This window comes from Catharus ustulatus, chromosome 5 (assembly GCF_009819885.2).
Source record: "Catharus ustulatus isolate bCatUst1 chromosome 5, bCatUst1.pri.v2, whole genome shotgun sequence".
Lineage (NCBI taxonomy): Eukaryota > Metazoa > Chordata > Aves > Passeriformes > Turdidae > Catharus > Catharus ustulatus.
The window spans coordinates 31,753,426-31,778,427 of record NC_046225.1 but is presented as its reverse complement, the minus strand read 5'-3'; the positions used below and the strand labels follow the sequence as shown (position 1 = coordinate 31,778,427).

Here is a 25,002-nt window from a genome sequence, read left to right as displayed (position 1 = left end):
CCCCCAAAATTACTGACAGATAAGACATCAGGCAAAAATGCAATATTACAGAAACCGTACTCTCTAATACCATCTTCAACACTCCCTTTGCCATGAGAGTATGATACCCTTGAGGAAAATTAAATAATCTGAAATGAATAGCAGGACTTGAGAAAAAGCACTGATTCACAATCAGATTGCAAATCTTCTGTACACTGACTTACAATGGCATAAGTTGTAATGCTTGGATTTATAGGAGATGATTATCCACAACTTACATCTGACTGATAATAGTTTGCATTCAAAGTCAGGATTTTCATGTTTGTAATTGACTGTTTCATGCTATGCTGCAAATTGAGTGGCAGAGGCCTTTCCCTTTCTATTGTCTTCCCTAAGGATTAATATTTGAACCATTTGTTTCACAGCATATATATTCTGCTCAACTTGAGCACAATGTGAACTAAATATCTCAGAAAATAATCGAAAAGGAAAAATTTAATGATAAAAAATCCTAAAAAACACAGAAAATAAAACCACAAAAATCCATCAAGAATCACTAAGGCTTGAAGACAAGTCAATTTCAAAAATCAGTTCATTTTTAAAGCCTAGTAGAACCCTTGCCTGCAGTCTGAAAAATGGGTCAATCTTTAAAGTATTGCAAGGTCTTTTGAAACCTACCAAACACTATTGTAAATGAAGGACTGATACCAAAAAGCCGTCAAAATGTAGCTTGGTAGCAAAAAGCCACTCTTTGGTCCAATTTATGTTTCTTCTAATGGAAAAATGTCAAATCACAGACTAGAATTACACATCACTGTGACCGTTAAAACAGAACTCCAGAAAAACCCCAATCCTACTGTTCACATTCAGGACTAAATTAGACCTAGTAAAACAATCAATTTCTTGTATCAAACATTTCACTTCTGTTAATGCTTCATGAGGTAAAAAACACAGTAAAGGAAACAACACAAGAGTGCTCTTAAAATAGTAATATATTTTTCTCCTAGAAAAACTATCATGTCTATAACTTATACATGGATTGAACTTAGCAGCATGAGCATCTGAAACAGGCTCTAGGGTTTGTAATGCCACTCTAATGCATTACTACAAGTTAATATTAGTAAGAGCATAGGAAAAACTGCATCCACCTTCCTGGAAGGATACACCACAATATATTCAGAATCTTTTGTCAGAAGAGTGCATGGAGCTTTCGTGATCTTAGTCAATTTTTTTTAGCAACTAGCAAACCTGAGAATTAATGCAACATGAAACCACAGACCATTGCAACCAGAGTAAAATATTTTAGTATATTATCAGGAAAGCAGTGTTACACCTCACTCTGGAGATTTCCTTCTAATAAGCTAAATGTAAAGCAAGTCAGTAATATCTGCATTGCGTTTTGTATATTTTTTGCACAAAAGAAGTCATCTTTTGGATTACCAAAAACATGCATGTAGAAGTATATTGCTTCCTATTATCAAATAGTCCAGAGCAAAGGCTAAATCATACAAGGAGAACAGTAAAACAGATACTTCTGACTGCTTTCTGTAGTCCTAATTCCTGGAGTGAATGGCAGGAAATCTGGAACACTGTTGTGAACTCAAGCCTATCCTTAATTCTATCACACTGACAAGGTTTTTTCCCTCTGGTTTCTCCTATGCAAAGAATTTCAAATTGATGCACTCCTAACACACGCTTCCATTCACTCCTGCCTGTGGTCAACTTCTGACAGATCATCTGTTCTGCCAGGGGACATGCAAAATCACAGGAGCAGGACATAAAGCAGAAAGGTAGATTTTAAAGTCACCTAAAATATGCCAAGCAAGACCCTGATGTCCCAAAATAGTAAATACAAGAGTGTACAGCAAACAAGACGAGCCCCTACGCATTGTCCATGCCCACTGCTTGTGGCTGGGAAACTTGCATTCAAAAAGCCAGTCACCCTTTGCTTTTAAACAGGGTGGTCAAATCCAATTGACTACTGCATACAATTGGTCCTGGACACCACTTCCCCTAAGCCACACCTGGGCATTGCCTATACCTAATTGGCACAGATTCAAACCTGGAGTACTGGTACAGCTGGAGTAAGGATATAAGCCCACCAGATGAGAGCAAGTTATAGAGCATTACCAGAAGACAGAGACAACTACTTGCAAGTTGCAAAATAAATACTCAGAAAGTTCATTTAAAGTTTAAATAACTCATGCTAAGCAGATAATCACCATGACATATTCCTTTGTAATAAATATTCCTTTATATGCCATTGGAAAATGGCTTCACAAATTTTCAAGTTGAATAGCTTATTTCTTCTTACGTTTTTAAAAATAACTTATATTTTGAAGGACTCGAAAAACATAACATCAAGAGTTACAATAAATGCCCTCAATCCCTTCACAACATACATCACATTTATTAATTTTTTTTAAACTGACATATCTCCCTACTTTTGACTCAACCACTTGCAACTTCTGCCTATAAGAAGGAAGTCTAAGGTCATGGTAGCAAGAAAAAGAACTCTCTTCTCTCCCTTCTGTGTTACAATCTAGTTTTCAGTCTCATAATGACTATAGGTTAAGCTTCTGCTAAATGACTACTGTCCCAAATTTCAAAACATGAAGAAATTAAAGAAAAAACAAACCACTACATTATGAGCTTCAATTACAAATAGTCATTGAAAATAAAACTCTTCTTGTGCACATTTTCTTGACCATGCACAAAGAGTGAAAAAAAAAGCCACTCTATGCTCTATGTGTTGCTTGAATCTTAAAATGCAGTAGATTATCATCACCCCAGGATGGTATACACCTACATATTTCCTGGAGAGAGACATTTTGGTTTGGTTTGTTTCATTTGCTGTTACAAAGTTTGCAAAAATAATTTAAAAGCTTAAAAGAAATACCATCAAGGTGATATTTTAGAGGAATCACTACCTGCTACCTGCCATTTTATCAGAAAACTCAACCATAATGCTGATTTAATTAATATTATTCCTGTTTAAAAATGTAATTACAGCTTACTATGAATTAGAACTAGATGTGATTAAAATTAACCACTTTTAAAAAAAGAAAAACTCCATAACATTCACTGTGAGGGAAGATATATGGCTAAAGATTCAAAGATAATGAACATCTGAAGGAAAAAATTTAGGGACAGGCAGGGGTGTATATGCAGACCTTCACTCCAGACTATTCTGTTCAACAACATTTCTCTTACATCATGTTTTCAAATAATCTGCAAAAGAATATTTGTCTTGAAGAACTAGCAATAATTCCACAGAATTGCCATCTTGAAAATTGTCAGAACTCCTATTTTTTTTTTTACTATTCATAGTTTCTTAAGGCCAAGCCCGTGATGTATTCCAAATTAATAATTCAGAGCTGCTAGTACTGCTACCTAAGCAAATGGTATGCTTTTAATAAGGACTGCGCGTTCTACTCAATTTTGAGTACCTGTTCAACAGACCTAGGAACCTTGCAGAGCACCTCTGATCTGGACAAGAGCTCTTGTTGACATTTGGGAGGGTGACAAAGCACTGACTGCCCCTCCAGAAACACCATTCTGTGTGTGAGGGAAATCCAGACACACAAAGTAATTTCACGACTATAAGGTGCACCCTTTTGACTAAAATTTTGGTCCGAACCCAGAAGTGCACCTTATAGTCCAGTGCGCCTTATATATGGACAAAGTTGCTAAATTTGCCAACCCAGAAGTGCAAGCCGTGAGCCGAGTCACAAGGAGGGGTAGGAGCGGGCGTCTGTGGCCAGAAGGAGCCATGTGGGGTGGGTGGGACCGGGCAGCCCCCTGAACCATGGCAGCCCCGAACCGCGGCAGTCGCAAGCGGCAGTCGCAAGCCGCAGTCGCTCCAAGCCGTGCCTCGCCAACCGCGGCCGGGCAGGAGTGCCGGGGCCCACGCATGGGGAGAGCACCTGGGGCTGCATTTAAAGGCTACACCAATCTGTGAAAAACATTTGCAAATTGAGTACCTGGCAGTGAACGCCACGATCGTGCAATTCTGTTACTAATTCTTTACTTCGTCGCGCGCGGCACGGATCCTCGCTGCAAAAAATAAGGTGCACTTTATAGTCTGGTGCGCCTTATATGTGGACAAAGTTCAGAATTTTGCCAACTCCCCGAGGTGCATCTTGTAATCCAGTGCGCCCTATAGTCGTAAAATTACTGTACTTGTGTGCACTGATACCCAGTCGAGATCATCACAGATTTAGAACAATAGCCTCTACCTAACATCACTTGTAGCAATTAAGTAATAGAAAACTCAGTTTTCTCAGCTGTACATAAACTATGTATAATGTTTATTCCTAATTTAAAATACCAAATGTTTTCCATGTATTCTGTTTTTCATAGCTACCTGGGTGAGCAACAAATAGGATGAACTACAGGGAGATGCAGGGGGAAGGTTAGCACAAATCCTGTGATTCGCAGTGCTGCTAACCTTTTTGCAATTCTAGATAACTACTGCTGGCATGCTCAGGTATACACTAGACCTTTCAGGATTCAGCCCTATAGTAACTGTAAGAGCAAGCTACATCAATTGAATAGAGATTGTGAAAAAAAAATCTAGAAAACCTACTCCTGAGGGCTGCATAATATTTTGTGATCCCTGTTATTTCATTGCCTGTAAAAAGTATAGACACACCAGAACAGAATAAGGCTGTTCTCTTCATTTATATTTTGATGCCCTTGTTTGCTATTTAACAGTATAGCGGTACAATTATTCATGCTCTTATTCAGACTTACAGGTTTAAATCACTCACTTTTCATCCTATATATGAATAATTCAGATCCTGACAAGACTGTTACATTTGTTTGTAAGCATGTTTTTCCTTGAAATGTTCCTTCCTGTTTTGACAGGAAATGAAAAATCAGCATAGTATATAACGCATATTATGTGCCTCTAAAGGGCTTTAAGAAAGTATTTTTCTTATAAACTTTACCCTAAATTGAACATCCATTCTTTGTGCTCAGTAATCCAGAAAAGGGGAAGAAAAAGAAATCTGAGTACTTTACTGCTATCTCCTACATTCTCTTTCAGAGAAATGGACCATGATATGAATTAATCATTCCCTGCACAAAAATTATATAGGAAAAGGTAACGTAATCTCATTTTACCTGATGTCCAAAAGGAAAATAAAATTTTAAAAATAATTCATTTTCTCACTTTCTAACAAGCTCCTTCAGCAAATACTTTGTATAAAACAGACTGTCTGACACATCATGAAAAGCATATTAGAAGTTCAGCATCCATCACAGAAAACATTGGTCAACAGGTTTCTTATCTTTATATCTAGAGCCTGTTATCTTAAGTGTCCATAAATGTAGCTATCCTGACAGCTAAACAAGAACAAATCTTTACCCACATAGCCAGACCTCTAGAGATTAAACTCCCTACCTTGAATGTACAGTAATTTCACGATTATGAGCCGCACCTGATTGTAAGCCGCACGCCTAGGTGTCAGCAACGTTTAGGTCTTCGTCAATATATTAGCTGCACTTTCGTTTGCAGCGAACGTTCACAAAGTTGCCAATTAGTAACAGAATCGCGAGATTGCGGGATTTACTGGTAGGTGCCAATCTTGGAAACATTATTTCCAAGCAAAAAAAATATACAGACAATAGCTGCGGCAGCGTACCCTGAAAGTTCTATTTACAAGCAGAAAAAGATACGAACAATAGTGTGGTCATTTTGAAAGTATTTCCAACTGATCCATGTTGCCTTTAAACAGCCGCTCAGCCACGCGGGTGGGCAGAGAGCTGCTCAGCTGCTCAGGTGGGCGGGTAGAGAGCTGCTCAGCCACCCAGCCGTGCGGGCAGGCGGAGAGCCGCTCAGCCGCATGGGCAGGCGCACGGGCAGAGAGCCGCTCAGCTGCTCCGACGGGCAGGGAGCCGCTCGGGCAGGTGGAGAGCCACCCAGTTGCACGGGCGGGTGACGAGCTGCTCAGCCGCCCAGCCGTGCGGGCGGGCGGGGAGCCGCTCAGCCGCGCAACCGCACAAGACTGAAAACATAGAAAAAAATACAGAGAACTATCACGGGCTCAGATCGGCAGCACTGCCCCATTGCCAGGGCCGCGTGGACTCTGGCTCGGCTTGGGGCTGCTGTGGGCTCTCACTTCTGGGTTGGAAAATTTCTGAAAATCATTCATATATTGGCCGCTCCGGAGTACAAGCCGCACTTCCAGGTACGGACCAAAACTTTAGTCAAAATGCTGTGGCTTATAATAGTGAAATTGCTGTAATCTAGAAACAAGTGACTAGACCTGTGGGAATAGCAAGTACCATATTGAACATAACCAGTGCAACTTAAAAAACAAACAGCCTTAATAGCCACCTAAAATCTCCAGCAGATCTTACTAATTGTACCTCCAGCATAACACAGAACTAATTTTAAAAAAACCTACATTGCAATTCCTTCTAAGAGACGGAACAACCTGCATTTTATGCTACTATATCAGGTTCCAAACTACAGGTCTACTAGTACTAATTACAATGAAGCACTTCAGTCTAATAAGAAACCTAAGGTTAGTACATCTCAGAGAAAAGGCGATCTGACTGTATAATTGCTTGTGTTTTCATGTGTTACCCTTCTAACCCTAGTCCAAATGTGTTCCAAAGATAAGGCAAAAAGTCAGTTCCTCTTCTCTCCCACTCTCTGAGCTCCCAGACTCTCTCACTTGATTTTACACCATTGGACTGCTCCACCTTAAAGGTGGCAGATCAGCACAGCACCCAAAGCACTATTACAACCAGAGTGCTTAAACCCATTAGAGCACAGAAAGTAGCTTCTGGCCAGCAATCTCACTTCCTTTGCCTCAGAGCTGCAGTCAGTAACCCACGAAGAGAGAGGAGCAGATTTAACTATTTAACTGTGACCCTTTCAATAGGAAGCTTCTAAATAGGAGTTTTCTGTCACTTAGCTTGACCTCATGTCTGTTCCACAAGGTACTGTTGCCAATTTCACTGAGAGGCAACTGATTCCCACCCCTGAGACTGGGTAACACAGATGCTCCCATCTTTGACCTATACCTGGTCTCCTGGATGTTCCCAGTTTGACACGTGTAACACAAGAGTGTTACATACCACAGTTTCCAAACCAGTCAGTCCTGGTCCACTGTATGTAAGAAGACTGGAGATTCACCAGAACTAGTAAGGACGCATCAAAAGTATATAAAACCACCTAGGATTACAGAATGAGAAATTAACAGAAACGCCAGAAGCAACATAAATTGAAATGTGCACACATGTCCCATCTTAAAAGCCTGGAAGGATGTATAGAACAAATCTAAATAGTATGAAATTTTCTTGGTCAAAACACTCCAATATATCAACTAGTGAGGCACACCTCTTCCTGGCCTGTCAAATTACAGTCTCTCCTTTGGTTTGTCATACACAGGTATAAAATTGCTTTGTAACAAGATGAGATGTCTTGAGTTCTAGAACTTCAGGCATTCAGAAAAACAAACTAAAAACCCACTTTACATCTACCACCCAATAGATCGGTATTTTAAGTATAATCAGTCAATAAGCAGAGTTCTTAAAATCAAACCCCAAAATCAGAAGACAACCCTAATGAGATGGACTAGGATTCCTGAAAAAGTTACTTTTGGTACATTTAGCTAGTTGGAAAAAATGAAAGAAGGAAAAAAGGCAGAATTTTTCTTGTAGGGGAAAAAAATAGATCAAAAGCAAATACAGTTTAATTGCAGTGCACAACACAGAAGTTGATAAGCAATCTGTAGTGATATGACTAGGTTAACCATTGGAACATGGCTAGCTTCGTCAGCAAGTTTCAAAGGACATTTGCTAAATATCACAGATTTAAAGGCATAACTATCTTGCTATGAAACCATCAATGTGTCATAGTTAAATAATTAGCACAATTATTTTCAGAATTTTTAATAATCCAGTAGTAGCAACACTAGTTTTGGAGAATTGCTTTAAGCACTACGAGGACAGAAGAAGATAAAACCCCACCTAACAAACAAAAGAAAAAATAAAAATACTTCAGAATTAAATAAATATACATTGTTGAATTTATCACCAATATGCAGAGAGAAAGAAGCCAAGTGAACATTTTTTCTAACACATTTGTTTTTTTAAGGCAGTTGATATTTAGTTTTTAAAATGGCTCCTATGTATTGTAACATACACATTTCAAGATGTCATGTAACAATGAAATACTGCAAAAATTGAACACCGCAAGTTCCTGGAATACAAGATAAAGCCAGAAACACTGGCACAGGAAATCAGGACTCTGTGTACCAGAAAATAAAAAGTAATGCTAGGAGTCACAACACTGACAGAACCACTACAGTCATGGGTTCAATAGGAAGTCAGAAACACTTCCACACAGAAAGACAAACAAAAATCTTGAAGTAATCTTTTCTGCATCCCCAGAAGAACAAAACTAGATGTAATAACACTGGAGGTTCTTCAGTGTGTTGGAATAGGGACATACGATCGTTGAACCTGCATTTATTTGGAATGTCTAAGTCAGACTTAATATGATTTGTGGTTTCCTCTACAAAAACCAACTAATTGCAGCAGTACTTCCAAAATTTCAGAGTTCCTAAAAGTCATTTGGATATTTACAGACTTGCTCTTTTCTTATGAAACTGAAGAAATGATTGGCATTACAAAGTACATGCTCCAAGCACCATTTCAAACACTGGAGTACCTGAAGGACCTTTACAGGTTGCCAGATGTGCCGCTCCAGGAATTTTTCCATTTTCTGGAGCTGCCTCCTCAGGTCACACCAGATAGCATGAATATCAAACTGTGTCTTCAGGAATTTTAACAAATGGAGACCTCAAAGAATATGGTCTGATTTTATCATATTGAAATAGAAGTAAGGAGATAAGCTTAAAGAAACGTAAGTGCTTCACTTGCTAACCAAACCAGTATTTGCAGCCCATAGAAGCTTGCTTATTTCTACAGCAGAAGTACGCTACTTGGTTTTATACAGTCAATGTCAAACACATTTTACTACAAGTAAAAAAAGTAGTTAAGAGAAAATTCAAATCAAGTTTATGCTAAAATTTCATTAAATAATAATATCCAAGGTCAAATGTAAAAAAAAGGAGGGGAGTAAACATTATGTTTTCTTCCTTTCACCAACACAAGCATAGGCCAAACTCGTCCATTTTTAGCTAGCAGTTCTATATTTACATACTTAAACTGCGTTGAAATGGTCTAATAATTTTTCTAAGATTTGCATACTAAAACCTGACAAAGAACTTAAGGAAAGGGTAAAATAAGTAAGAAACCCCAATCAACCAACCACAGAAACATGGGGTCTTATACAAGCATGTGCCATAAAGTTTGCAAGAAGTATTGTGTAGGTCAGATAGGTGCTGAAACAATATTGCCCATTTTAGGAATTGTTTAATCCCTGCCTCTTTTCATATACAAAAGAACAAAATCCATTTGCCACATTTATACAGAAAAGATAAGTAATATACAGTAATTTCATGATTACAAGCCGCACTGATTATAAGCCACATCTCCGGGTGTCGGCAACATTTCATTCTTTGTCCATACATAAGCCGCACCTGATTATAAGCCGCTCTGTCGTTCACAGCGAGGACCCGCGTGCAACAAAGCTGCCAAATAGTAACAGAATCACGGAATCGCGGGATTTACTGGCTTGGCTCGGGCCATACGGGCTCAGCCTGCTCGGGGTTGCCAACGGGGCCAGGTGGCCCAGCTCAGCGCTGCTGCTCAGCAGGGCTCATTCGCCCTAGCCCAGTGTGCCCCATGGCGGCAGGCAGACACGGACCCCCGCCGCCCGCTCCCGCGGCGCCAATGGGAGGCGGGCACAGAGTCCCCCGCTCCCACGGCACCGGTGGGAGGCAGGCACGCAGCCCCCTCGCCTCCCCCCGGGCCGCGGGGCCGGCAGAAAGGAGCGCCCTGCCTTCCCTCCAGGCTGCAGGGTCGGCAGGAGGGAGCCCCCGCCTCCCTCTTGGGCCGCGGTGATGGCAGCATAGAGCCCTCCGCCTTTGCCCCAGGCCACGGGGCCTGCAGGAGGGAGCCCCCCGCCTCCCCCCGAGCCATGGGGATGACAGTACAGAGCCCCCCGCCTCTCCCCCGGGCTGCGCTGCCTGAAAAGGGAGCCCCCTGCCTCCCCCGCCGATGCTGCCGGCACGGAGCCCGCCTCAACCCACTGTGCAACAGAGTAACAAATTTGTAACAATCGCACAATCCTGGGTTTTACTGGCAGGTGCTCAGCTCGGCTCGGCACCTCGGCTGCACTTCTGGGGTTGGAAATTTCAGAAATTTTTTCACATATTAGTCACTCCTGAGTGTAAGCCGCATTTCCGGGGTGGGATCAAAATTTCAGTCAAAATGGTGCAGTTTAAAATCGTGAAATTACTGTAATTTTTTGGATCTGGTTGTGTTCCTACTATCATTAGCAGAAGCTTGAGCTTTTATTTGGTTGGCTGAAAATATCCTGGTCTTATTGGTCTGGACTCCAGATCACTGGATTGGGCTGTTGAATACATCAGCAAATCCAATTAGTGGGTAAAAGCACCGAATGACTTTTCAATCATGAATCTGCAGAATTTCAGCATGTTCCACTCTCACCAAATGAAAGCACCTTCAGATGAAGCAGATGTAACGCTGAGAGTGAAATTAAAAGCACACTTATACTGCAATATGTAATATATAGTGACTCCTATTCTCATCTTCCTGATCCCTCAAATCCATCTAGACTTTCAATATAACAAAATTATATTATTAAATTTCCAACAGTTCAGTTAAAATGCCTTCAAAAGTTTAAAGCTGTGTATAAATCTGGTCCATTAATATTTGTTGAATGAGCAATTGTTTAAGTTAATATAACTGAATTTTCCTAACACATTTTTTTTCTCTATGCTTTATCATAACAACAAGGGCAAGAAATGGTCTTCCTGCTTCCAAAATCTCAAAGCTACTTTTTCATCCTCCATCAGGTAAAATGTAGGATTACTAATATTATTTTAACCAAAATTAATCGAGGCAGGAAAAATGAAGATGATTAAGAGACAGTGAGGGATTCTGACATCAAAACAAGTGCTAAGGGCATTCAACTTGAAACTGAAAGACAAAGGGTTAAAATTCAGGTCTTCTGCCTGACACAGACAAGAGAAATAAAATAACTAGGTTATATCTTGTATGATTCTCCCAACCACTCCCTGTAATTCCATTGTGGTTCAATTCTGCTTTTACTATAAGTAGCATTGATGTAGCTTATTTAAGCATGCAGCTGGTATGCACTAACCATGCAAATTATTCACCCTGCTTTACAAATATTACACCTGGAATAAACTCTCAAATAACCAGTATGTCTCTGCCCAATGTACAGTCACATAGGAACATTCTGCTGCTTGCCAGAACTCACATTTGTACAAAGAACCCCCTCTGAGACTGTAATAGCACAGTGTAATGGAATTTGTGACTTTACCATAGAGGGGAAAATAAATAAAATATATAAATTAGCATTTTGGCTTGGGAGACATTTTGTCAAAAACATCTTTTAACTAATATGAGGAAGAAACATTTTGAGCAAGCTAACTCTCAACAATCTAAATTTCAAAGATTCATGAGATTATTGAATAAATTAATCTGACATGTTCAGAGCTATACAGTCTATTTCATCAGCATACATTTACAGGCATTCTGAGATTGTTTACACATATACAAGGAAATACAATAGATTCAAATAATTTAGATCCACACTACATAGAATGGCAAAGCATGTTAGCATTTTAATTTTATAGATCTAAACTAGAGTCTTACAACTTTCAAATATATTCATAACAGGCAGAAAACCAAAGAAAACAAATCCCTTCTCCATGCTGCAAAGCAGTTGCAAAGCTGCTCTGCTAAGCTCTCTCGCCCTGTTGCTGACATGAGCCCTGAAAACAGTCTTCCCCACACAGATGATGAGAAAATCTCTGCATTACCTATCAGATTGCTATTCAAATTTTCTATCATACCATGCACTTAAAAACAATCTGTTGTTTGTAATCTTCAATGTGTGTGAAAGAAAATTAGTTCGCACAATTTGTAATAAACAGAGGCATTTTTCCAGTCCAAGCCATGTTTGCAAACTTCTAAACTCATACTGACAAGAAATTGCAGTGGTATGACAGCCTTAACCACAACAGCCTGAAAAAATGCAGCATCAAATCAATTATGTTTCTTTCCAGTATTAACTACCTGAAATTGAGATTAAACTGAATAGGTGATATAGAATAGTAAACTCATGATCATATACCTATTTTGAACACTTTATTAAATTAGTCTCTGTTTCTTATTTAGCTTTGAAACTCCTCTAACAGTTGAATGACTACAGATTTATGAGTCAAAATCTGAACATTTTACAGAATTTTGCCCTACTCTTGCTCACTGGAAGACTCCTTGGAGAAAAATATGCCCATTTTAAGACACAAATGGTAAACTACTCTTCTATTAAAAAAAAAAAAATAGTGAAATACAAACACACTTATCTTTGGTAGTTAAGTAATGAAGATGCTATTTCCACGTGCAATAAAAGCCAGTAAGTTGTCCATGGACTAACTGAAATGACTGGCAATTCAATTACAGAGCCAGCATTCCAAATATACAAATCAACCACACTGATTCAAGATAATGAATACAGACCTTAATATTTTTCCTCTGATATAAAATAAAACAGTAGATTAGAGTTGAAATAAGACATTTCTTTAGCTTGAGTCTGTCACCTTTAGTTGAACTGTATGTAACATTTCAACCCTCAAAAAAATCCCATTAATTTCTCCGAATCAGGTTTGGGAGCAGGTGGTGGGAAACAGTAATAGCTGGAGCTGAGCCACACCTTGCTGTAGAATCACAATATAGCTCTGTCTTGTATTTTTTTTCTCATACTTTCATAAAGTGACTATCCATTGGAAAATGTATTAGATATCTGTACATTAAATCAGATTCAGGACAGGAATGTTAACTCCCTATATTCATTGCCTAAATGGGAACTTCAGGGGTCGGGGGGGAAGGTAAACTCCCTATAAACTGAGTGATTTGACAACCTTTCTCAATATTAAAAAAAAAGAAAAAAATAATCAAAATCTGTGATGGAATGATTGCTAAGCAAGGAGGCACAGCAGTGCTGCATTAGAAAATAAAAATTATTGGTAAAAATTATCTATATACAGATAGATTTTAGTTATAGATATTTATTAGAAAGTACAAATTATCTACATTCAGATAGATAAAGAAAAATAAATAGTATTTCAAAAGACATCTATACCACTCTGTAAGTGCACCCAGATAGACAGCAGCTGTATTTTAAGCACTGTTATTTTAGAAGGCTCAGTACAGATTTGTTCAATATGTGGTTATTTAAAACCCGCTTGCACTCGTTACTGTTAACCTGGTTCACAGCATGCCTTCATTATGTTTATCTGATGATTTCATTCACTCCTTATTGATTATCCATACAAAATTCATATTGAATTTATTTAGTATTTTAAATAAAAGCTCTTTTTTCAGTTTTAACAAGGTCACACTTTATAAGCATATGTAGTCAATGCAAATTTTTAATGAACTTACCAAAGGAAAACATTCAAGACAAAATAACAGTGCTTCACAAACCTATATATTTTGCATAAAAACATACAGACTTCTGCTCTATACCTTTTCAAAAACCCATTTAAGTAATGGGTAATTAAAGTAATTAATCCCCTGTCCACAGTCTTCTAAAAGTAGATGACACTGTATTCATGTTCTGATAAATATAATGATCAGTTAAAAACTAATGGGACAAATCTTGTTCATTTCAGAAAGAGAAGCTGCAGCTAAATGTCAGATGAAAAAACCCATTCACATATACATATAGGGAGAGTGATCTATGCAACTGCATTTTTTACCTGTTTGGATATGTTTTCAGCGTTATTTTCAGTCCGACCTGACATTCCTTGGCTTGCACTGTTGTAACATTGTTTCCAGAATATGGGCATGAGCCTTCAACACACAGACTTTATAATTAAAGCACCTGGCTCACAGGCAAGAGAACATGACTTAAAGAGATAAATTAGTTTACTAGTAAGTGCTCCCAGATAATCCTCTTCAGAAAATGGATTGTAGAGTTTAACCAATGTCCTGCTTTTGATTTATCTGACATTCAAAACAAACTGCTGTTCACTCTGTTAAATATCTATACTTAAATATACACGTGGGTATACACATGCATGTCTATCTATATAGGTACATATACCCATTTATGTTTACTGTGGGTTACATCCTGTTTTTAATTTCCTGAAAATTAGTCCTATCAGTATATCGGATTTTAATTAATTAATTTAAAATTATATTTTCCTTAAGAAAATAGTTTTTAATAATTTAGTCATCTTTTCACAGAAGATGCCTGACAATTTATGCCATCTGAATTTTCAAAGTAATGATAACAGAATAGTCTTTACCTATCAAATGCATTCTAAAACTAGTATGTTCCTGGGTATTATATACTTTCCTAGTAATTATCAACTGTTCTAAAGGAATTATTTATCTGTTAAATATGCCTTTATTCTCAAAAATATTTTAACCATGAGAAGCTTCAAAAAAAGAACTAATGAAACCAGCAGTAACAGCATCACTCAGTGCAGTGGTGCTTGGTTTGGGTGCATAACACATAAAGGAGAGTAAATTAAGTCTTATGCACACAAGGAGTTAAGTACATCCCCAACTATGTGCAGTCAATCACACCTATCAAAGTCAGTGCAAATTAAAACTTTCATTAACACAAACAGAAAAAATGTAATCTATTTTCATATATTAGATATTAATAAAATTACATATAAACACATATATTGAAGAGATTGACTGATATTATAGGTTTTTTGAAAGTTTGATTGGTATATTTAAGATTTGATTGCCAAACTACTCACCAACTACTATTAAACATAACTCACTTTCAGATTTCTAGGAGTGAAATATATATTTGTACTGTATTCAAAATTGCATGGTAAATTATTTCAGATATTATGGACAAAATTATTGCAATAATCACATATTAATTTGGGAAGTCAAGTAGGCAAGATAAAACTGTTGGGTTTGTATCTGCTCACATTCTGGATCAAGGCCGTGTGAAAATGGCCTGTGAGCCAAGCACAGCAGGGACAGCACTGTCACACAATAAATACCCCAGGTTTCTTTATGAAGAACTCTGGGGAGTAGAAGAATGTTTAAAATTTGCTACAGAGATCAATTTTGAGAAGAGAATGTTTTGAGAGAAACAAAATTACAGGAGGCTACATCCTGGTTTTATTGTATCATTTTACTGCAGATACTCATCTGATCCTCACCATTTTAATTACAAGCAGCCACAGAATCTATTTCACATCTGCTCAATGAGCCTGAGAAATGTCTTATCCTGAAAAGGAAATGAGAAGGACCAAGAATACAAATTAACTGAAACACAAGAAGCTAATAAATCCCTCCTATCCTTAAAATAATTTCTAATTTATTGTGAAATACATTTAAGCTTCATCCACAGTAATTTTAATTCACATAAACACACCTAAATTTTTTCCATCCTTCCTATTAAAGGACTTTTATTTTTTGCTTACTCTTTATGCATTTTGCCAGCAACATGCTCAATGCTATTTCTTTAAGAATGAAAGCTATAGCGTATTCCAAAATGGTTGAGGAAACCTTTGCCATGACGTTCAAGTTGCAACATACCAGATATTCATAGGTTTTCAAAGCTGCTGGTTAAAGATGTAATGAAAGGATCTAAGGTTTATGCATGAATCAGCATCCCCTAGTCACAATGTCATGGTGCAGTGATCCCTGCAGAGCTATAAGACTTGATTTAAAACAGCAAAGCTCAATGCTGACTCTTGAGCCAGCAGGATTAAACATCCAAGATCGTATATCTATTATCTCTGTGCTCAAACTACTGTACAAAAAACTTGTTACCGTTATGGCGGTTTATAGTACTCCATAGGAAACCTCTCTTTAAGTGCCTCCAATATCCTTTTAATTCTAAAATATGTGAGAACACATTACAACTACCCCTGAAGCTTTTAGGTAGGCAGATTTAAGAGGAAAGGATTTCATCTTCATCACTTTCCTTCTTCCTTGTTTTAACAGATTAAAAACTCTTTAAAAATCTGGTATCACTGATGGTCAACACTCCTTCAATTAGACTAGACTCAATTACACTGTGCTGAAGGACAATGGAAGTCCAGTGGTTTGGTTATGTTCCAGTGGTTGGGTATGTTCCATTCTGCCTTATGAATCACCTCCAATGCTGTACCTTTGCTCCAGCTGTTAAACCAAACAAACAGAACCAACGAGGTTCTGTTAGAATGAACCAGGAATTCTCACATAGTGCTAAGCCCAGCCCAATTCTCTTAAAAGCTACAACTGCAGTCATGGCATCAAACACTGCTCAGAATTGTGCCATTACTCTGACACTTCATAAGTCAGTGTCACTAGGAAGCCTAGTGTTTTAGATTGAGAGGTGGTGCACACTTTTTTCAAACTGCAATTAGATTCCAACAGCTAGTCCTAGTGACCTGTCAACACAGCTTTGCAGAGATGCAATAGTCCAACAAACTGAAGTGACTAATTTTTATGGCTACTTTTTGAACATAATTGACTTGTGTTCCATTCCCAGGTTATGTGAAGGTGGACCGTTCACCTTGGTCAAAATCAGTAGAATTGTGGCTCAATTTGCTGTCATGCAACACATCATGACATGATCTCTTGGTGTTGAGGTGAAATTCCCACTGAAGCGCAAGTCATTCCATGAGTGAAGGCTATCTACTCACAGTGTCCACTCCACTTCTACACCCATTTTCTGGCCACTGTTAAATTATTGAGTAGTATCACTGCTTGGAATGTTCCTGAGGGGTACGTGACCATCTCCTCCTTGCTTGCTGAAGCTTAGCAACCTAATTTAAAAGTAGTATCAGCAACACCGGTTCACCTAAAAACCATTTATCTGCTCCATTGACAAACTCCAAGTAAGTGCTGAAAATTAGTTAGAAGACTTTTACATATTTTTACAGTGGGGTTTTTGTTTGCTTGTTTGTTTTTAAAGCAGATGGAGTAGTGTGCTGTTGCCCTGAGGCTACCAGGGGTGGTAGGGAGGCAGGCCACCCCCCAGCAGGGCAGTGCAGGGGACCCCAGGCACTGCCAGCAGCCACCTGCAGGTGCCAGGTTGAGACCAGCGGGCAGGGCTGCACCTCACCTCTGCCACACCTGCCACAGCACCTGCAGCCTGAAACACGGCTGGTTCTGGGGTTTAAATCAAGAGCTAAAACATTTTGGTGGCCATTCTGGGGAAGAAAAAGTCATAATTTCTATTATGCTACAAGCCTGCCACTGCATTTCTGTGCAGGATAATCACCCTGTTGGAGTGAAACACCTGGGTAAACACTGAAGTTTTTCAGATTAATATTATCCTACATTTCTGTGTACCTTCTTTTACACCTGCATTGGTTCATAGTGCTAGTTTTGGGCACAAGTTCTTTGAACACTATTCCGGAAATTAAAAAAAAAACACCAACACCCCCCACCCAAAAACCCTCCACAAAATAAACAGCAACAACAAAAAAACCCTGACAAAACCACCTGCAGAATGTCCAGTATTTCAAATGAGAACAAGCATAGAGGGGACAAAAAGAGATGGATTCTTCTTAACAATTTATGCATGCTCTGGAACCAGCTCCTAAATTCTGCTTCTTGTACGGCAAATATTTATCTTCGGAACTCCTCCAATCTAACCCTTATGGGAAGGTAATTGAGGGGATACTGTAGATATTCTTAGCACATGCTTCACTAGTCAATAAATTCCAATGCACAATAACTAAAACATCAGTGGTAACTGCGGTGATGAAAAAACAAATACATATTAATGTCTTAATTTGGAGCTCTTCAAACTGCTTGAAAATTGAAGCCTTGGATAAGGTTCAGACAAAACAAAATCCAACACAGGATGGCACCATCTCCCTTCTGCTGGAAGCCTCTAAGTCCACTACTGCAGCCTACAGCCTATACATACCATCTGAGTATCGTAGAAGGTCCCCGTGAGAGACAAGAACAATACATACATACCGGTCAAAAGCACTTGATGGTCTTGGAGAAAAATATGTAACCTTTAGTTTCTCAAAGACAAGGTGACTATGCTCGTCTCTACTGCCAGTAGGAAAAACACTCTGCTGTTTTCCAAAATCTGTTTTCAGGTTTTTGTTGACTTGACAGAATTGAGGAACACAGAAAGATTGACATTTTTGCAGAATGCCATGTAAACTGCTACACATACTTCAACAGTTCGAGTAACATCATCTGCAAATGCTGACCACATGTGGTTCTGACTGATACAAACCCCCATAATCTGAGAAAGCAAGAACTATCCAGGCAGTTTGCAAAGATAACAATTTAGCATTATTTTGGCTGATTACATGCTCTGACCTTGTTTGCCTTCATATGCCTATGGATGCCATACTCTCCTAGCTTCACACATGCCACTGAAAGCTCTTTGAATTGAGGTCTTGCACCACCTATCCCAGCATCTGTGCCAAGCTGCCCCCCTTCAGCACCACCGTACAGGGTAGCTGAATAAGAGAGAATAAAAAGAGGTTGCCAGTGGAGGGAAATTACTCCCGCTGACAGCAAACCTCCAGATTCAGTGTCCCTTTTGTCTTTTTCCCGGGAGAGACAGGAAAACGCCTTGGGGGAGCACGGCGCTGGGCGGGAGGGGCCGGCACGGCACCGAGCGCGCTCCCCGCTCGCTGCCCCTCGCGCCCCTGTGGGGACCCCGGGTTCGGGCACGGGCAGCAGGGAGGGCAAAGGCGGGCACGCCTCACCGCCCTGGGAACGCCGGCCGCGGCTCCCCGCTCTCACTCCGGCACGAGCAGTGCCGGCCTCGCCTGGCCGTGCTCCGGCCGGCCGGCCCTGCCGCTCCGCGGAGTCACACGGCACCCGCCGGGCCGAGCGACAGGAGGCAGCAGCGCACACCGCTCCGGGGCTCCTCTCTTCACGCTACCACGGCCGCGCTGTCCCGCCCCGCCTTCCCCGTCGCCTGCCGCGCAACGCATGTGCTCAGCGCCCCGCGGCACGCGTGCGGCCGGGCCCTGCCGAGCCGAGGGCGGAGCCGGGCATGGCCCCGCCGGGAGAACGCGGGAGCGGCGAGCTCCAGGCGAGGCAGAGAGGGCGGCGAGCGTGGCCCCCATGAGCGTGCTGGGCTGGGAGCGAGCGGGCGGCGAGATGGAGCGATGGACCCCGCAGCACCGCGCGGCGTAAAATGGCCGATCACCCCCCGCCGTCCGCTCCGCACCCCTCGGCTGCTGGCCAGAGGGGGCCCCAGCTCTCCCGCACCAGTATCGAGGTGCTCCCAGCCCGCAGGGAGTCCCAGGGTCGGCAGGGGAGCGCTGCGGGCAGCCCCGGGGCCGCGCAGCCTTACGTAACGCGCGGGGGCAGCCGCCGGGAACCATTTTACACCTCCTGGAGGGCTGGGGGGGCCGCACGGAGACCTCCGCGACCCGTTCGCACGGGGCCCGGCGCTCCCGCACCTGCTCGGCTGTGGGGCGGCTCCCCTCGTCACTGCACCCCGCACACACACAGGTACCCCGCACACCTCTGCGCGCACACATACACTCCCGCCGCACCGCTCGCTGCCGCCCCGCCCCCGCTACTCACAGGCGTTGGTGACGGCGAAGCTGTTGGCCACCTCCAGGTTGTCGATGTGGGGAGTCAGCCTGAACTCCGAGGTGGAATACTGAACCATCCCTACCCGAAACGCGCTGTACTCCTGATCGGCGCCCCTCGGGAACAGCCCCCCTGCAGGGAAACACACACGCGTCAGGCGGGCGGAGGCACCGGCGGAGCGGCGCCGGGGCCAGGTCTCTGCCTGCCGCGGGGCTGGGCTGGGCGCGGGTGCCGGAGGGCGCTGCTGCCCGAGCGCTCCTGGCCACGGCTCCGTCCCGTGTCGGGGGGCGCGGGGGGCCGGGCGATGTGGCCGGGAAAAAGGCGAGGGGACCTCGCTGGCGCCTTCTGGGCACCGCGGTGGGACGGGGCGCGCGGCGACATGACAGGAATGCCTGAGTGACACCGGCGGGGATGAAGGATCGAGAGATCCGCCGGGAGAATAGCGGTGTCCCCCCAAATGCGGGCACCTACCGATCTGTATGCTGTTAGAATTGACCCCCCAGATCAGTCCCCACAACACAGGAGCCAGGAAGAAAGAAATATGCATAATCTTTTGCATTTCCAGGAAAAGTAGAGCATCCACAAAGCCACGGAAATAGCCCTTTCTTCTTCCTCCTCCTCCTTCTTCTCCTCCGCCTAGTGCGCTCGTCAGCAAATTAGATCCCGTGCGCTCCGGGCGAGCGGCCGGCGGGAGCAAGCGAGCCACGGAGGGAAGGAACGGGAAGTGCCCCGCGGTGGGCGCGGGAGAAGCTGCTGTCAGAGCTGCTGCTGCCGCCGCCGCCGCCGCTCCGGTGCTGCTCGCGGCTCCGGTGCTGAGCGGGATGGGGGTGCCGGCGGTGCCCGCTCCGCTGCGCTCCACGCCGCCCAGCCCTGCCCTGCCTTCGCACGCGCTCCCCGCGCTCCTCGCACTCAACGGGCGGGCGGCGCTCCCGGCGAGGCGGCGGCGCCTGCGCGGAACCGGTGCCAGCAGGAGCGCGCCCGCCGCGCCCCCTGCGCGCCGCGCCCCGCCCCTCCGCGCGCCCGCCGACCTCCAGCACCGCGGACAGCGGCCTCACTTTTGGCAGATTATTTATTTATTTATTTATTTGTTTGTTTGTTTATTTGTTTGTTTGTTTGTTTGTTTGACTGGCTAATTATTTATTTATTTCGTCGACCTTCCCCAGGATGGAACCACCCCACAAATACACCCGAAAAGCAATTTTCTGTTGTTGTTGTTGGGTTTTTTGGGGGGTTTTTTTTGTTTGTTTTTTGTTTTAGCTGCTACACCCAAACCGTGGAAGTTAATATGCAGGAAGAGTTAAAGCTATTCTGATATTTCATTTTCATGCACAATGGGGATTTTTTTTTTTCTGTTCCAAGATGGGTTCCAGCTGTATTAGCTAGACATGCTATTTACTGCAAGCTAAATTTAACATTTCTCAGTTTGGCACAAAATCTGTTGCTGTGCACCACACACACACACACACACACACACACACACACATTTTATAGAAGAAAAGGCAGCATAGCGTTCCTGTGATGATGACAATGAATTTGCTATTAAGTAACCATTTTCTGGAATATTTTTAAATTATTTTTTATTTAATTAATAATGATGGGAAATATCCACATAGGAAAGGTACTGATATTGCAATGAGTTACCTTTCCCCTTTTTTCTTAATTTTATTTTTAAAAATTATCATTATTAATAAATTGTTTTAATTCTCCTTTCTAGGAGGAGAGTGTCAAAGCTTCAGGTATTCAGATGTAAATATGAGTACATATCCGGAACACATAGGAAGTTGGTAATTTGAGGCCCTTTACTCATCACTAATTCATGGTGAGTTTTGTTTCATTTGAGTCATTTTACCAGGAAATCCTGTACAAGCTTTATTCTGTACTTATCTTCTCTCTCTCACCCACAAAATGAGATGAGCCTGACAAAGAGAGCAAGCTTTGACAACCTGAGCATAAAGCCCCTACGGGCTTATCTGGGTGGGATGGCAGAATTGCTACAGCCCTTCCGCGCTCTCTCTCCCCCCAGCCTGATCTCTTCCAGAAGCCACATTTTCCAGTACATGGGAAAACCTACTGTCAAATTCTGTGATAAGGGCAGGCAGCACCACTGTGAGAATCAACAGATTAAGCTGTCAGGGGAAAGCATGTATTCAGGTAGTCCCCACTGCATCCCAGACAATGAGATGTACAGACATTTAATAAATATTTCAGTGTAAAACTACCAGTCTTTAAAAAAAGTGTAAATAAATTGTATGTTTGTTTCTTCCACTGAGATTTACAGCATCCCTTTATGTATAACAAATGAGATTAAAATGAAGCAAAGATCTCAGTTTCAAGATTGTATTTTAATATGTTATAATAAAACAAAACCCCATATTTTCCAATATACGTTATAGCTGCAAAATCAACTGAAATATAAGAAGGATTTAGGTGATGTAAAGCATAAAAATGAAATAATGGTTGTTGATTTTCTAATGCATATTTTTCCATTACAGAATTTTGAGCATGTACAGGTATACATCATGTACAATATGTGCATGTGTATGTCTGTGCATATGCTACTCCTAATTTGTATCATCACCTCAGAACATGTAGGAAAAAAAAGTCCAAGTATGTGGCCATATTCCGTTGTTGGTGTGCCAGAGAAAAATACAAGATTTCGACTGGTATGTGCAAATGCAAAAGGACGAGTCAATCATGGGAAAGCATGGGTAAGTCGATCAGCAATGAAACAGTTCAATCAGAATTTAGTGGCAGTGAAAAATGTCAAAAATAAAAAGAATAAGTCTTCATCAACTCTCTATTTTTTTATAACAATCCTATGCTAATCGAAAAGATGCAAGTTGGCAAAGGAGAAAAAAGAAATTTATAGGTGATAGTAATTTATGACCATGTACTAAGAATAGACATACTCATTAACACTGTGCATGAGAAAATCAGACTACATTACTGGGAATCACATTCAATACTTTCTTCTAAAGTGAAAAGAATCTTGCAAGAGGTAAGTAAGGATTGTATTCTTGAAAACAGAAGATTATATGCTTATATGCATTCTTCTGAATCCATGAAAGGTGCTCACATAAAAACGCATTAGTTCAGAATGTGAACAAAGCATCAGTGGGGAGACTATTAATAATAAGCATCCATCACTTGTTGAAGGGAACATAGCAGTGCAATAACAATAAAAACAATGGCAGGTGACAGAAGTCCAGATATCACATATTAAGATGTCACACCCCTGAAAAGCCGAAGTGATTAATCTTGATTCTGTAGAACTCCAAGAGAGGTTTGCTACTTACTGAAAAGGATCATAGCTGTACACGATTCAACAATTTAATATTATCTAATGGATATTCTGAATGTAAGGTAGAAGTTGGTGAGGAAGTTATAAAGACCTGATATATGTGCTAATCAGGAGTAAAATTCATCAGGAATACATTTCCTCTGCAATTCATCCTGGCACAATCCTGGTTGAGACAGTGGCTGCAGTTCAACTAAATGCAATTCATATGTTTCATTGGTTGAATATGAGATGCAGAAAGAAACTTGTAAAAGACTGAAGAACTGAAAATTTTTGCCTTGTGCCCAGAAACATTTAGCTATCATTCTATATATTTAACCAAAGAAATAGTTCAGGAAGGACTTGATGATGTGGAGTACACGCTTCAGGAAAGTAACTTAGACAATATAAAACACTTGAGGAGATGGATGGAGTAAAAAACTCAGTTGTTCAATGCTGATATTCATCACATTCAGATTAGAAATAAAGTTTATCTTTTGTTTTTCTGTTTTAATAATGTGTCATTGACCAAGCAGTCATATACAGAGCAGTATTATGAATACCTCAGTCCTGCAAAATGCAGAGTTAAAACCAGATTATTTTCTAAAAATCCTAGTTGAAAAAAGTTAAATTCTGGGGAAGGTTCTTGGCAAGAGCTCAGACTACATTGTTATAGTAGGCCTTCTGGACATTTATCTTATAAATTTTGGGGAATTATATTCACAACTATTTTCTATATCTTCTTCATTGTAAAAAAAAATCTTAAAATTTATTGAGATACAAAAATGCTGTACCAACATATGAATCCTTTGATTCCATGGCTGATCAATAAATACTTCCCTTCAATAAAGATTGTTGTCTTTGGATTTTTGAAATCTGCAGAACTTTTACAAATACCAGTAAGTGTAAATAAAGAGGAAATACAAATGAAGGTTCAAAATCTATTTTAAAGTGTGTAGTCCCATATGTTCACTCTGGATCTCAAGAGTCTTTTTAAAAAATAAACGGTATGTCCTAATCTTCCATGCTCATTCTGCTTCCTGTTCTGATTAGCAAATACATACTGTTCCCATTAACAGTACACACACCCGGGAAGAACACGTTCTAAGGAGTAGCTTAGGCTACCTTCTATTACATTATTTTGGTGATGGAAAAAGCATCATCATGAACCTTCTGTCATAACTGATGTAAAATAATTGGTAATAATCACACAACTTTCACTTCCCTTTGCTGTGTATTAGCTGTGGCAGTGCAGTTGGTTACCATGTTAGCTAACTGTTATAAGAAATTTATAGCAATTTAAGATTTACTTTTTTTATTTGAGCTACATGTGTTCTTTCTATTTGCAGGAAATTTTTAATTTATTTTGCCAATAAAATCATTGAAGTATATGCTAAATAAACCCTGTGTGTGAAAAATCTGCTATAGATGACTTCATTTTTTTCTACTGAGATTATAGCAAATTGCATTATTAAGCCTCTGAAAAAACATAAAAGGAACACTTTCAGATTAGACTATGCATGCTAAATCTTTGATTCTTGTCTAGCAATATCTTTCTTTTTGGCATAAAAAACTTCCATTGGCTTTGTCTCAGACCCAAGGAATACATTACAGTAATTTCACGACCATAAGGTGCATCCCCAGGGAGCCGGCACATTTCACAACTTTGTAGATCATATAAGGTGCACTGGACTATAAGGCACACTTTTTTTGCAGCGAGGATCCGCCCCCAGCTCCCCCTGCGCAGTTGCTGGCCGAGGCCTCGCCTCAACCCGGCAGCCATGGGCCCCTGGGCCCGCCTGTACCTGGGAGGAGGGGTGCCGCGGGCCCCCAGGCCCTCCTGTACCCGGCAGGGCCGGGGCTTGCCCGCCGCCGCTCCACCACACCTCCACGGGGCTGGGGGGTGCCTGTGGGGGGCTCCGCCCCACCTCCACGGGGCTGGGGCATGCCTGCTGGGGCTCCGCCCCACCTCCACCTGGCAGCCGTGGCCCTGCCGGCCTCCCCCGCGGCTCGCAGCTCTCACTTCCAGGTTGGCAAATTTCCAAACTTTGTCCATCATA

The 25,002-nt window shown here is 41.3% G+C and overlaps 1 protein-coding gene across 1 annotated transcript in view; it reads right to left on the bottom strand.

The window, feature by feature from the left end:
* GRIA2 (glutamate ionotropic receptor AMPA type subunit 2) overlaps window positions 1-20,546 on the bottom strand; it is a 97,613-nt gene extending 77,067 nt beyond the window's left edge. The window contains 2 exon segments of the mRNA XM_033060802.2: window positions 19,657-19,797; window positions 20,137-20,546. Of these exon segments, the coding sequence (XP_032916693.1) occupies window positions 19,657-19,797; window positions 20,137-20,224 (229 nt within the window). The 5' untranslated portion in view covers window positions 20,225-20,546.
* Between the last annotated feature and the right edge of the window lie 4,456 nt (window positions 20,547-25,002).